Below are 13,044 nucleotides of genomic sequence, written 5' to 3'. Positions count from 1 at the left end.
GAATGTGTGCTAAGAGAGCCAGGTTTAATTGTACAGGTTTTATTTTGTTCCCTTGTTCTCTGCTGAAAGGATACATTAATGTTAGATGACTAAAATAAAAAGCATCCCCTGAAGAATTAATTAATTACCTCCCTTTTTAGAAGGCCCGGTATTTGCTTGACATTTGACATGACCTAGTTATTCAAATGTAGGTTTTTGTGCATACAGCCATTGGCATCACATATGGGGACAAATCAGAGAGAAGCACACTACTTTGCTTTCAAACACTGTGAAATTTCAGCTCTGAGTTGAGCGAACAGGTGGCAAAAAGACTATGTTTTGATTTGTTTTTGCCTTTTAGTGCCTGAATTAAAAATTTTTTTCTTAAAGAGAACTGAATATAGCATATAAATATAAATCCACAGTATAAATATTGCCTTTTGCTTTTCAAAGGTGTTCTTTAAAATGGTAAATATATTAAATTTTCTGTATTTCACGAAGGTGTTATTATTATTTTTACATTACTGAGAATAGGGAACTATTGTGCTTTACTAATAGGCATAATATTTGAATTTAATGCACTTTCGCAGGAAAATGAGTCATTGCTTTGCAGAATGAGGTCTCTTATGAGAACTAATGCAAGATTTTTGATGGCACTAAACTATTAATATTATTTATTATGAAGTACAGCACAAGATAACTACAGATGGAGGGAAGACCTCCATATGTGGTACTTAATAGGAAATTCAGAAGGGGCTCCATGGTCTCTCAGGTATTAAGAGAGTTAATTGTGTGTGTGAATTGGATAACTAATTCACCTTTGTTCAGACATTATAGACAGCTTTTATCTGAGGATACCAGTGCATTACAGACATTATTGAATTAGAGGTCATGTCATCTGATAGTGGAATACAACCACCTCTGGTGTGGAACAAAAATAACTTGTGCAGTAATAATCCATAATAATTTAGAACAAGGTCAGTAGGATGAATGTAATTATAGTCAATGTTCTATTAACTGGGGTGGATTATTCATGTTGGAGATTATCTGTGGCAAATTTTTAATCCTATTTTACCCCTGTTATTTACAACTTCCTCTTCCTATTCTTCTCTTGCTTCTTCAACTCATACTTCAGTTTTTCTTTGGCCATTTTCTCACCTTTCCTTCTACTCTAGAGCTGATATTTGAACTGAATTTATTGCAGAACTATAGAAAGTCTTTATAATCTGTCTTAAAGACATAGACATAATAGTTTTCAAATTTTCCACTATTTTAGATTATCTTTACCAGGTCTCTTTTCCTTTGTTGTTGACCATGTCTGAATTTGAATAGTCACATGACCATAGACTTTGTCTTGGATTATGTAAACACTAAAGGCCTGGTGCACAAAATTCATGCACTGTTTGGGGAGGAGGAGTAAGTCCCCTCAGCCTGTCCAAGAGCCCTCAGGAGGCAGGAGAGGCTCCCACCACTGCAGCTGTACTCACCAGCCATGCACCTGGGTTCTAGCTGAGTGCACTGACCATCAGGGGGCAACTCCTGCATTGAGTGTCTGCCCCCTTATGGTCAGTGTGCGTCATAGTGACCGGTCATTCTGCCATTCAGTCATCTTTCATATTAGCCTTTTATTATATAGGATTGGGGGTAGGGATCTCTTTTTACTGTGTTTCTTAGGAGTCTATTGTTTAATTTTAAGAAGATTTTATAATGCAAAAATACTAAATTATAGTACAAATGGGGACTCTGGATTCATTTAACATTCAACAAATTTATTGAGTATATCTAGGTGAACAAGACAAGGAAAGAGCCTGCCCCTTTGAAACTTACATTCTTGTTGTGAAGAGTCAAACAGAAAAACTAAAAGCATGAGAATATTAGATAATAATAAGGACTATACTAATCTTTTACTTTTTATTTATTGATTTCAGAGAGGAAGGGAATGGGAGAGAGAGTATAGAAACATCACTGACCGACTGCCTCCTGCACAACCACCACTGGGGATTGAGCCCACACCTGAGGCATATATCCTGACCAGGCATCAAACTGTGACCTCCTGGTTCATAGGTCAACACTCAATGACTGAGCCATACTGGCTGGGCAATTCTATAGTAATCTTTAACAGAGAGAGATCCAGTAGATAAGGACTGGGGGACTGTTTTAGATTAGGTAGTCAGGGAAGTCCAGGTGACATTTAAGAATTCTGAACGACAAAAGAAGTAACCATTTGGATATAAGGGGGCAGCACATTCCAGGTTCAGCATCAGTGAAATAAATTGAAGGCAAAAACAAACTTGAAATGTTTGAGGAAAAGAAAGGAGATCATTTGTTTGTAGTGTAGTGGGTGAGGGTAATAGAATATGGGGCTATGGGAGAAGTAGCCAGGAGACTTCTATGACAGAGTAAGGATGTTGGCTTTTATTCAAGTGCATTGGGGTACATTGGACATCTGAAGCAGTGATCAGAACATATTTACATTAAGAAAAAAATCACTCTGGCTGTTGTTTGGGGAAAGGATTGTAGAAAGATAAGACAAGAAGCAATGAGAAGGCTAATAAAGTAGTCTCAGGCAAGAAATTATGATGGCAGGACCTTCTAGGCTTCTAGCAGAGATACTTTGAATCCATGGTACCTGTAATGAAATAAATTTTGGGAGAGAAGAATTTGGGGTAATTTCTTAGATTTGGCTTGAGCAATCAAGTGAACTAGATGATGGACAATGTGCTATCTTTTACATATTAGTGATACTTTCTTTGTTATCTCTGTGAATTAGGAAGTTGTGCATATAGCATACAAATGTCACTTTCATATGCTGGATAAACTGTTACTGAAAAAGTAAATGAGCAGTTTTTTTTTCCATAATATGAATATTTATGATTTGTGGCATTCGTTTTCCTCTGCTTACATAATTCACATGAGTCTCTTGGACTCATTTTCTTTCATTCAGTCAGAAATGTATTGCATGCTTACTGGGATACAGTCTTAGTTCTAAAATAGACAAAGACTGCCCACATGGAACTTACATTATAAAAGCCGGACAGACAGTAAATAAATACTTAAGTAAATATATGTCAGATGGAGATAAATAAAGGAAGGGATGCCAAAAGGGTGAGGTAGGGATTGCTATTTTATATAGAGTGGTCCCCTTAGTAAGAAGGGACATTTGGCCAGTAACTTGAAGGAAGTGAGAGAGGGAGCAGTGTGGATACAGGAGGGAACAATATCCTGGTAAGAGAGAATAGTACGTAGGCTTGGAGGCAAGAGTGTGTACTTGGTGGACAAGAAGCAGGAGTGTCAGTGTGGTGGAAGCAGAATGGGAAGAGTGGCAGGAAATGAGCCTAGCAAGATGGGGAGGCAGGTGGGCAGATCCTGCGTGGTCTTGTAGGCCACTTTAAGAACTTGATTTTTATTGTGGCAAGATGGGGACCACTGTGGCTGCTTTGTAGATGATAGAAGGACAAAGGCAAAAGCAGAACAGTTTGGAAGTTGTTGCAGCAATCCAGGTGAAAATGATCGAGGCTTGGACAAAGTATTAATGGTGGAGGTGGTGATAAATAGTTATTAGATTCCGAATGTATTTTGAGGATAGAACTGACCTGATTCTACCTTGCATGACTCCAGGGTTTTGGCTCAAAGAGCTGAAAGAATAGAGTTTCCATTTACTGAGATGGGAAAGCTGAGGGAGAGGCAGATGTAGAGGGAACAATCAGAGATTTAGTTTGGTCATGTGAGTGTGAAATGTTTATTAAATCTAGATGGTATATACGGAGTAGGCAATTGGATACACCAGTTGAGATTTTAGGAGAGAGGTTTAAAATGCTTGTTTTTGTTAATGAATCTCTTACTTTGACTCTAAGGAAGAAAAAGAGGGAAAACAATTGCATTCAATAAAGGCCATGAGTGTTGTTGAAACCTTTTAAGTTCCTAAGATTATGGATTAAATCATATTCATAATACATATTCCAGCATTTAGCAGAATGCTTAGTATATGGAAGGTGCTCAGTGTATATTTGTTGAATGCTGAGTTGGAGGAAAATTGAATGACTAGGTTAGAAGAAAATGTTTGGAAAAGACTTTCAATGTGCATCAAATGGATGGGAGATGGAAAGTAATTTCTACCCAAGTTATTTGGAGATCCAAGGAGTGAAATTATTATCTTTTCATTAACTAGTTTAAAAATTTATAAAACTACTATGTAAAGAAATTAATTTGAACTATGTAGAAGTATACAAAATAGAATTAAAACGCTCCCTTCCTATTCACTTTAATGCCCAGCTTCATTCTCTAGAAATAGCGGGAAATTTCCTGTGTATATAAACATATACTCCCTACCTGTCTGCTTAAAAAACAACACATAAATGAATCTTAAATATTGTTTTATAGCTCTTCCCCCTCCCCCATCTTAACAATGTATCTTGGACACCTTTCCTTTTCAGTGTATATAGGTTTGCAGTATAGTGTAATGCTTAAAAACAAGGATTCTGGAGCCGGTTCACCATTTACTAGTTGTATGACTTTGGACAAGTTACTTAACTTTTTTTGTGCCTAGTATGTTTCCCTATCTATAAAATAGGGGTGATAATAATTACCTACCTCATAGGACTGATGTGAGGATTAAATAGTTGATATGTGTAAGTACTTAGAACAGGGCCTAGTACATAGTAAACACTATGTGAATATTTGAAAGCATTGCTCTAATTTGTTTGAATAGATACAAAATATTTGGTAGTATAGATTTATCATAATTTATTTAATTACCCCGTTAATTGGTATTTAAATTGTTTCTAGTGCTTTTACTGATATATTTTTGAGAACTAATTTTAAGAGAAATTTCTTGCAGTAGAATTGTTGGGTCAAAAGATGATTTTGATCATTGGTCCAGCAATATTTTATCATACATATTAATTTAAAGTTGTAATTTTAGTCAAGCAAATTTAAATTTAACAATTTTTTTTGCAATCTCGCAAAAACACACACACAAACAACCCAAAACAAAAACAAAAAAACAAAAAAACCCCCACACATGCACAAAACCCCACAACCCCAATAGATTAAAATCTGATGAGATACAAAGAGAGAGTTTTAATTAAACCTTATGAAATACTATTTTCATAGCTTAACATAGCTAATATCTACTATTTTATATGCTTTAGTGGGACTTAAAAAGGTGTCAATTAGATTTTTAAAGTGTTAAAAATCGTAAGTATGTTTGGTATTTCTATTTCTATTTTGTGGTTTAGCCAATAATAGGATTTTTTTAAGGTTAATATTTTTTAATGTTACAACAGTAAGATTGACTTGGTGTACGTTTGTTGGGTCTGATCTTATCTCTATAGAAAATAAAGCCCAAATAGTTTTTGTGGGTGAGAAACTTCAGTAGAAATAATGTATTCTTGTAAATTATGTGATTTTCATGATTTCATAATTTAAAAAAAGTATGTGATAGAACCAACATGTTTGTTTCTATAGCTCCATAGTGAGCACTAAATATAAGTGGGCTGAAGGATGAAGAAGAGCTAAAACAGTTTATATCTTGCTTGAACATGCAGAATTTTTATAATTTAATTTGAATACTTGTTTAGGTTAAGAACAAATTCCATAAGTGCCAGCAAATACATTTAGAAATTTTACCTAAGAATGAAAGAATGGAAATTAAATAAGATGCTCTATTTGGTAAACGTGCAAATATCCAATAAAGCAAATTTCTATGAAGATGGCACCAATGCACATTGCTTGTAGGAGCAGATCCTGAGGATAAATAACAGCACATATCGGAAGCATTAAAAGTATTGATCTAGTACTGTCATTTCCGGGATTCTGTTTTGATGAAATAATCAGAGATGTCAAGTATTTGTATATAAAAGTATATATTATTTTAATTCAAAAAGCAAAAGCTGGAATAAATAAGTGTTCATTAATAGATGAGACCTGTCACATATGCTATATAGCCTTCAGGTTCATATTCTCATGGAAATTAGAAATTGTTTATGAAATGATGCTAGTCATGAATAAAATGACTGAAAATAAATGTACTAATAGTTAATAGTGATTATGCATAATTTATATATTCTGAATTTTTTGTTTTCTTGTTATTTATTTAAAAATTTTAAACACTAGAACCATATATTTGTTTTAAAATAGGAAGATTACATGATAAAAAATAATGACATTTTAAATATTTTTGGACCTTTTTCCTTGAGAGGGTTTCAAAAATTTGTAAAAGACACTATGTTTTTATAATCCACTCTAACACCTATTATTTTATATGCTAGTCAGAATTCTCTCCCTGCAGTTATAAAGGCCCTGGAGTCTGGTAAAGGAGATAATAAAAACATTAAAGTATTATTAGTATGGAATAGAATATTGTCTAGAGCAGTGTTTCCCAAACTTTTGACACATGTGTACCCCATCTATAATTTTTGTAATGCTGAGTATCCCTCGTACTCATGAGAACGTAGAATTAGGCACAGCCAAGCACTGTGCAGTGCATATCCCCACCAAACTCCAGTGCAACGTGTACCTCCACCAAACTCTTGCTGTACCCCTGGGGATGCGCGTACCACACTTTGGAAAACACTGGTCTAGAGGATAGAGAGATTATAGGAGTTGTGTCCAGTAAGGAGATATAAAAAAGAATGGTAAAATAAAACAAATTCTGAAGGACCTTCAAGAATGGGTGGGATTTTGACAAGCAGATATTGGGGAAACTAATAGGAAAGAAACTTCTAAGTGATAGGTATAGTTTGAAAGAAAGCCCAGCATGGTTATATGTAGAGCAATATGGTTCAGATGAATTTTGCAGTGAGAACTTAAGGGTTGATACTGTATTACTGAGAGTTTCAAATACCTTTATAAAGTTGGTATATCATTCAGTAGGTGGAGGGGATTTGATGAAGAATTTTTGAACATGCAGAATTTTTGAACATGCAGAATTTTTATAATTTAATTTGAATACTTGTTTAGGTTATATTGTCTAGAGCAGTGTTTCCCAAACTTTTGACACATGTGTATCCCATTCAATTTGTCATTGAATGGAAAATGACATAATAAGATCTGTGCTAAATTAGAAGCAATTATGGTAGCAATTAAGTTGTAGCTATAACTTTATTCCAAGAAAAAGAGTGGTCAAAGGAATTAAAAGAAGAGGAAGACTGTGAAAAACATTATGGATAGATCTTATAGGACTTGAAAAATTGTAGAGAGGAAAAGGAAAAGAAAAGTATCCAAGTTTGGTCTAAAGCTTCTCTGACAGAATGGCTCAGAAGTCAGAAAGAGGAAGAATTTTGGGGCCAAAAATAAAGAATTTAAGCACCTTGAATTTTAGATTTCAGCAGCTCATCCAGGTGGAATTGGCCTAAGAATGAATGAAACTTTTCCTGGAACTTGAGTACATGCTGTTTCCTGCTGATCCCTGGAGCTTCATGCTGAAGATACTGTCTGGTTTGTGATGGCATGTCTCCTGATGAGTTGCCATCTGAGTTAACAAGCATTGACTAAGTGTCTGCCATGTCCTGCGCACTGTATAGAAAGTACATATGCAAAAACGAAAAAGACGTGGTTCCATCCTTACAGTAGTCACCATCCAGGAGAATTGAAAATAGCACATTTTTTATATTGCATATAGGAATCCCAGCTGCAGGTTTAGGCATTATTGTTAGTGTACCACAGTAGAGCTATTTGTGACAAGAAGGATGTCGTTACTGTTGTCAAAAGACTAAGATGGAGCCAACGCACAGCTCCTTGTATGAGTGAGTGAGTTTCAAAGCCATATATGGATGTTTAAAATTAAGTTTTAATATGGGGACATAAGAAAAACTAAGTATAATCTAGTGAGAACAGAAAGTTAGCTAAGAAAAAATGAGAAGGTAATGTTTAAACTTCACAATGCACTATGTACTACTATTATCAAAATAGTAGTATATAGTGAATTATACAGTTTTTAGAAGACTATTAACTATGTCACTGATAGAGGAGATACATGAGTATTTTAGGATTAATACTATGACGGATACCCTTTATTGAGCAATTACTCTATGTGAGGCATATCATGAGCCTTTTATGTATTTATCAAATTCCTCTAAATGAAATGAAATGAGAAGTAGAAAAAGTGTTTTTTGGATGCTTTCATTCTAGTACTTTTTACACATGTAATTGACTGTCAATGATTATTACCCTTAAGATTTACTTACCCTTGGTAAATGATAATATGGTAATGCGTAATAACAGCATTAAAAAAGTGTTGAAAAAATTGCTTTCACCATATTAATAAAGAGTTTCATTTTTAAACCCGATTTCTCACTTTTAGAAGCCATAGTTATATCTTCACAAAGTATGCTTCTGCAATTACTGTTTTTAAGATTTCGGGATCAAATTTAATCTTGTAATACTGTTTCTAGTCAGTAGAGCTTTGGTAGGTTTTGGATGCTTATAGTTTATTTAATCAGTGATTCTAATTAGCAAAAAAGATTTAGTTTTTAATGATAAAAACAAAACAAATGAAAAATAAGGTGAAATAGCAACCTAACAAGTATTGTTAGGAAAACATTGGATTATTTTATTTCTGTGATTTTTGTGAAGTTGGTTTTTATGTTTTTGGCTTTTATATAGGTTTCTAATATATATATATATCAGAATAGATAATTAGAATTACAATAGCTTGCCTCATTAATGGCTGCCAATTAATATTCAGCTGCATTACTTAGTCTCATACTACACATGATGTGTATAAGGAGGGGAGAAAATGGGAAAATATTATTAATATGTCATTTATAATGGCATAATTATATACCAGATACCAAATCTCTCCTCTAATCTTGGACTGGGCATTTTCTAAATGCAATAATATTATTGACTTTTTTTTTTGACCAGTGAATTATACAGTTTTAAGCGTCACTTATTTATAAATTTCCACTTGACCAAGGGGCCATGCTTGAAAAAAAATTATTACATAAACAAATCAGAACACAATCAGCTATTTCTAAAGTTAAATTATATTTAACTTTAAAGCAGAAAGTCAGCTGTGAGATTTCATATTAGTATTTGTTATAACTAATTTCCCTTTAAAGGAAGAAATAGGTTGTCATTTCAGAAATAATTGATATTAGGGGATATGCTAACACTGTATTCACCAGTCAGCAATAACAAAAGACATTTTATTAAAATGCATGTCTTCCAGCATACTGGATATATTAATGGGTGGGTATCATTGACTGGCTCCTAGTTGATTATTCGAATACCTTTTGCTTTTCTAGTGACTTCAATAAGTATCTGTTAATTTAGGGATCTTAAAGTTTTTTTGTTGCACTTGTTCACAGGTGGCAAACTGTGGTCATACGTCAGTAAATTTCTCAACAGAAGTCCTGAAGAAAGCTTTGACATCGAGGAAGTGAAAAAACCTGCACTTAGGAAAGTTCACCTGCAACAGCCGACTTCCAGTCCTCAGGACAGCAGCAGCTTTGAATCCAGAGGAAGCGATGCTGGACCCACGCTTCCGGTTCTGCCTCTGAAAAGCAGTCTTACCCTGAGCTCTCAAGATGATAGCAACCAAGAGGATGATGGCCAAGATAGCTCGCCAAAATGGCCAGATTCTGGCTCAAGTTCAGACGAAGAATGCACTACTAGTTATTTAACATTATGCAATGAGTATGGGCAAGAAAAGATTGAACCAGGGTCACTGAGTGAGGAGCCTTTCGTGAAGACGGAAGGAAATGGTGTCGATACCAAAGCTGTTGAAGGCTTCCCCACGCACCTTGTTGCTGACAGCCACAGCCCCAGCACCCAGCTGATGGCACATGAGCTGAAATTGTCCCCTGGAAATGATGACCTGGAAACAGTTAGTTCTCCAAGGACATCAGATGCCCTCAGTAGATCTAAAACCAGCTCCATGGAATTCTTTAGGATAGACAGTAAGGATAGCACTAGTGAACTCCTAGGACTTGATTTTGGAGAAAAAATGTATAGTCTAAAGTCAGAGCCTTTGAAACCATTTTTTACTCTTTCGGATGGAGACAAGAGTTTTAATATTAGTGAAAGCAAAGTTATAGCTCAGGACACCATTAGCAGGGGCTCTGATGACTCTGTCCCAGTTATTTCTTTTAAAGATGCTGCTTTTGATGATATCAGTGGTACTGATGAAGGAAGGCCTGATCTTCTTGTAAACCTACCTGGTGAATTGGAGCCAACAAAAGATGGTGCAACAGTGGGACCTACTAAGTTTACACAGACTAATGCAGGCATAATAGAAAGTAAGCTATTGGAAGCCCCCGATGTTTTATGCCTCAGGCTTAGCGCCGAACAGTGCCAAGCACAGGAAGAAGAAAGCTCGGAAGAACTGAGTGACCCCTCTAGGCTTCCACCTGATGGTGTAACAGAGAAACACTACGTACAGGGGAGTCCTGGGATGTTATTTGCAGCTGCTGTTGATCATAGTAGTTCGGACATTTCCTTGATGCATAGCCCACACCCTGACTTTCAAGGACTCGGAGGGGACGAGTCGGCAGTGACTGCAGACAACACAGAGGAAAGCGTATTCCCTGCTTCTGACCCGCTCTCAGGTGCTAACGAATACGATGCAGACACGGACACTTTGAAAACTGAGGAAGTCTTGCTGTTTACAGATCAAGCTGATGATTTGGCTGAAGAGGAACAGACTTTATTTCAGAGAGTCTCTGTGACTAAGGGAGCCAGTGGGCAAGCACTAGAAGGAGACAAGGAGATACATCAGATTTTTGAGGACCTCGATAAAAAATTAGCACTACACTCCAGGTTTTGCATCCCAGAGGGCTGCATTCAGAGATGGGCAGCTGAAATGGTGGTAGCCCTTGATGCTTTACACAGAGAGGGAATTGTGTGCCGCGATTTGAACCCAAACAACATCTTATTGAATGATAGAGGTCAGGAACTTTTGCAAATGCATTTCTTTTTATTCGCTGTTGCTTCCAATTAACTGAGTAGGCGTTTTATCTTGTAATTAGTATCTTCATTTCCTATCTAGAGCTTCATTATCAGTGCAGCAAATTCACCCCCAGTAATAGCTTCTAGTACTTAATGATGCCATTATTCTTAATGATACTGTTTTTAGCTACAAAAGGAGTAATTACAGTTCACTTCTGCAGAAAATGGAAGAGAAAAATGTTTTGATTTCTCCTGTCGTTTTGTTTTTAGGACACATTCAGCTAACGTATTTTAGCAGGTGGAGTGAGGTTGAAGATTCCTGTGACAGCGATGCCATAGAGAGAATGTACTGTGCCCCAGGTTAGAGTCATCTCCTACAATGTTTTGCTTGCAAAAGTAGCCCGCAGCTCTCATTTCTTTATGGAAGTTGTATTTGTCACTAGCAGTTTACATATATGTTGGATTTGGTTTTCTCCTTAACCCTTCAAAAAAAGAAATTGAAACCATATATAATCCATAGGGGTGTGTGTGTGTGTGTGTGTGTGTGTGTGCGTGTGTTTATTTGTTGTTAAAGGGGTTTGTATTTTTTGTTAGAAATGTCTTAACTCCTTAGTGTTTAGAAAGAACTTTAGATACCCTGAGTCTCTTTAAATGGATGATTTTATTAAGATGTGAGAGGTAATTGATTAAATAGGTAAAATTCCTAAGGCTAAAAATATGGATAAAATATAGAATTAAAATTTTTTAGAGTAGATTTTAAAGAGCTCATTCCATATTTTGAGAAATTTTAGAAAGCATGTTCTTGTTTTAACACAGCCTATTTTGTTAAATATTTGACATAACAGGTTTCTCTTTCTCTTACTGTATTGTCTTTATTCTTTTAATTAGAGATTTATTTCTAGGGATGTTAGATCCTTTGTTGAATCTATAGGTCACTTGAGCATATGAATTGTATTTGAGTTAGTTTCTCTTTGTCTGAGTCCAAAGTTTGTTCACCTTTTGCCTATCAGTCAGCCTCTTTGGATAGCCAAAGCTGCTTCATTTGTCACCCCACGGGCTTTCAAAGGAGGTTCAAGCTGATTATGTTGACATGATCTGCTTAGTTGTTGATTAATACAGTATTTAAGTACTTACTAGCTAACCAGTGTATTATTGATGCTAACATTGCTTCACTGCATAATGGGAAATGATTATAATTAGGATTGAAGGAGCTATATTGTTTTAGTTACAACCTTCATTGTTACGAATGATTTCTGTAATGGGGAATTTCAAAGTTTTTCAACTTGCAGAGCAAATATCCTAAAACTTATGTTCTGAAAACAATGATTTGAATTTTCTTCTTACCTTACTCTCTTTCTTCTCCAAAATTAGGGCTCTTTGTTTCTATGTCTTCCTAGGGGCCATAGAGCATGCTTACATTTTCTTGTTTCTCTCAAATACATAATATTATGCTGTTTTTTGAAACCTTATTACAGTAGTATGATTTAGTTAATGGGATAACAAAAATGTTTTCATAGAAAAATCACTTTGTTAAGGTTATCTAGTTCTTTTTTTTCCCTTTTCTTTCTTCTTTTTATTTTTAACAGACTCTCCTCTTTTCTAATTTGGTAAGAAAATACACTTATTAGTTATAATGAATTTGAGATTTTAGAATCAAAATTAAGTCTAGGGATTTTTAAAAAGTGGAATCCTATTAAACCTTGAAGTCAAGTGCAGTGTAAACCTTAGATCAAAACCAAAGATTTATGGAGCACTGTTTAATGTTTATACCTGACTTATTATTTCCTGTTAGTGTTGTTACTTTCGTACTGGAAACTCTGTAGGGTTGTACTTTGGCATTCTAGCAGATTAACTTTCTTCAGTTTTAAGTACAGTCATGTTTTCTGTTATATTATATAGCATGTAGACCTCCTGAGAGTTTAAATATCTGTGGAACAGAATCATACCACACTCCATTAATAGATACAACTTTCAATTTTGTGTCCTGAAATACTGAATTTAATAGATCAGTATCCAAGTTCTATTTTTTAAGCTTTCCCCCCCCCCTCAGAAATCACAGTTCTTACAGTTGACCAGCAGGTGGCAGTCTACCATTAATGGATTTTTGCTCTCATCTTCCAGGTTGTCTGTCCTTCACTAACATTCAAAAAAAGCTATAGTCTGAAGAAGGGTTTT

General features: G+C 35.3%; 1 protein-coding gene across 2 annotated transcripts in view; it reads left to right on the top strand.

The window, feature by feature from the left end:
* Window positions 1-13,044, top strand: part of RPS6KC1 (ribosomal protein S6 kinase C1) — a 117,031-nt gene that overhangs the window by 83,318 nt on the left and 20,669 nt on the right. For both annotated transcript variants that reach the window (XM_084865528.1, XM_084865529.1), the window contains 2 exons: window positions 9,291-10,868; window positions 11,140-11,229. In XM_084865528.1, the coding sequence (XP_084721654.1) occupies window positions 9,291-10,868; window positions 11,140-11,229 (1,668 nt within the window). The remainder of the gene's footprint in view (window positions 1-9,290; window positions 10,869-11,139; window positions 11,230-13,044) is intronic.

Source organism: Pipistrellus hanaki (assembly GCF_964339955.1).
Source record: "Pipistrellus hanaki genome assembly, chromosome: 18".
In the NCBI taxonomy this organism is placed as follows: Eukaryota; Metazoa; Chordata; class Mammalia; order Chiroptera; family Vespertilionidae; genus Pipistrellus; species Pipistrellus hanaki.
Note: the sequence above shows the minus strand (reverse complement) of the source record. Positions and strands in the feature narration are given on the sequence as shown.